At 53.6% G+C, this 1,458-nt stretch overlaps 1 protein-coding gene and 1 long non-coding RNA gene across 2 annotated transcripts in view; one reads left to right on the top strand and one right to left on the bottom strand.

Moving 5' to 3' along the window:
* EXOSC2 (exosome component 2) overlaps positions 1–1,458 on the top strand; it is a 12,534-nt gene that overhangs the window by 4,244 nt on the left and 6,832 nt on the right. Inside the window, exon 3 of the mRNA XM_006164337.3 lies at positions 1,201–1,246. Within this exon, the coding sequence (XP_006164399.1) occupies positions 1,201–1,246 (46 nt within the window). The remainder of the gene's footprint in view (positions 1–1,200; positions 1,247–1,458) is intronic.
* The window catches only part of LOC102496380 (uncharacterized), a 10,218-nt gene that overhangs the window by 4,099 nt on the left and 4,661 nt on the right, over positions 1–1,458 (bottom strand). The gene's annotated exons all lie outside the window — the stretch shown is intronic.

Raw genomic sequence — 1,458 nt, 5'->3', positions numbered from 1 at the left:
CAGACAGACAGAGACATAGAGACAGAAAGCGAGAAATCACCCCCCAGGGGGCATGGTCACGCCGCAATCCCTTCTCCTCCATTCTCCTCTCGGGATCTTGGGCACGCACGCACACACGCCCGGCGTGAGATTTACGCCACCGGGTCCGGGACACGAACCGCGGTCGACTACGTGGGAGTCCAGCGACATAGCCATTACGCTAACTGCTGGTTCCCTGGAGTTTTTTTTTTTGAGAGGTTTTTGCTATAGGGCGTGTGTGCTTGCCAGAAAGACAGAGAGAGACAGAAAGTGAGAAGTCACCCCGCAGGGGGGATGGCCACGCCGCAGTCCCTTTCTCCTCTATTCTTCTCTCGGGATCTTGGGCACGCACGCACATGTGTTCAGCGTGAGTTAAGCCACCAGGTCCAGGACTCGAACTGCAGTCGAGTACATAGGAGTCCAGCGACATAGCCATTACGCCAACTGCTGGTCCCTCAGCAGTGGAGTTTAAGGTGTTAGATTGGGTGAGCGCACCAAGAGGTGAGTGTGAGCGGAGAGTCGAGGCCTGCGCAGTGCACCTTCAGCATGGAGCAGTTCGGCATTAGACTCTGATGAGGAAGAGGGAAGGCCCTGGGCAGCAGGGGTGGGGAAATGCGAGGAGACTGGTCTGGATGGCCACAGCTGGCCCTGTGTGGGACTCCAACTCTGCACAGCGTTTAACCACAGCACTAGGGGCTGGCCCGGTCCAGGAAATCTCCAGATCCATTTCTTCATGAAATGAAGCATTCTCCCAGGACCCAGCATAGCCGGCCTTTCTATAAATATGTGCTGGACTGAAGATAAAAATGAACCGTGGTATTTTATAAAAGGCTGCAGCTTAGCGCAGGGCCTGCTTGCATGGGCTCTTCTCTCTTCACCTGGGGCAGAACTGTTCCATGGGAAAATCGTCCCTGCTTTTCGTTGGCGTAGAACCTAACAAGACCGGCAGTTTAGGCTGAACGGTGTGTGATTTGCTTAGGGATAGTTAATGGAGACTTGCTACAATGTAGCAGAGTTAGGTGTTCATCAGTTTCTGAAGATAACCCCGAACAGTGTCGTTGCATGAATTTGCCCAAATTCAGTGCCTCACTGAGGGCCTCGTCCTGTTGAAGCAAGTTTCAGATGGTGTGTGGTTCTGCAGGCGTCCGTTCCCTGGCGGTGATGTCGTGTTTTCTCTTCCAGATACAATGGTGAAGTGGGAGACATCGTGGTGGGGAGGATCACCGAGGTAAGGTCGATGTCAGATTGGCTTTTACAAAGTCAAGGCAAGCTGCTGATTTACTGGGTGGAGGAGTCACTCTGTACACAGCTGTATGAAAAAGGCGTTTGTTGGCTAGGTGATTGTGCGACTGCTGGTGTAAATATCTGGCTCGTCGTAGTGGGGTTCCTGGTCGCCCTGGGCGCTCTTGCCCCTGGAGCCTGTGTCTAGCTGTGGAACTT

Source organism: Tupaia chinensis, unplaced genomic scaffold (genome assembly GCF_000334495.1).
Source record: "Tupaia chinensis unplaced genomic scaffold, TupChi_1.0 Scaffold143602_1, whole genome shotgun sequence".
Classification (NCBI taxonomy): Eukaryota; Metazoa; Chordata; class Mammalia; order Scandentia; family Tupaiidae; genus Tupaia; species Tupaia belangeri.
The sequence above is the reverse complement of the archived record's forward strand: the minus strand, read 5'-3'. Positions and strand labels throughout refer to the sequence as shown.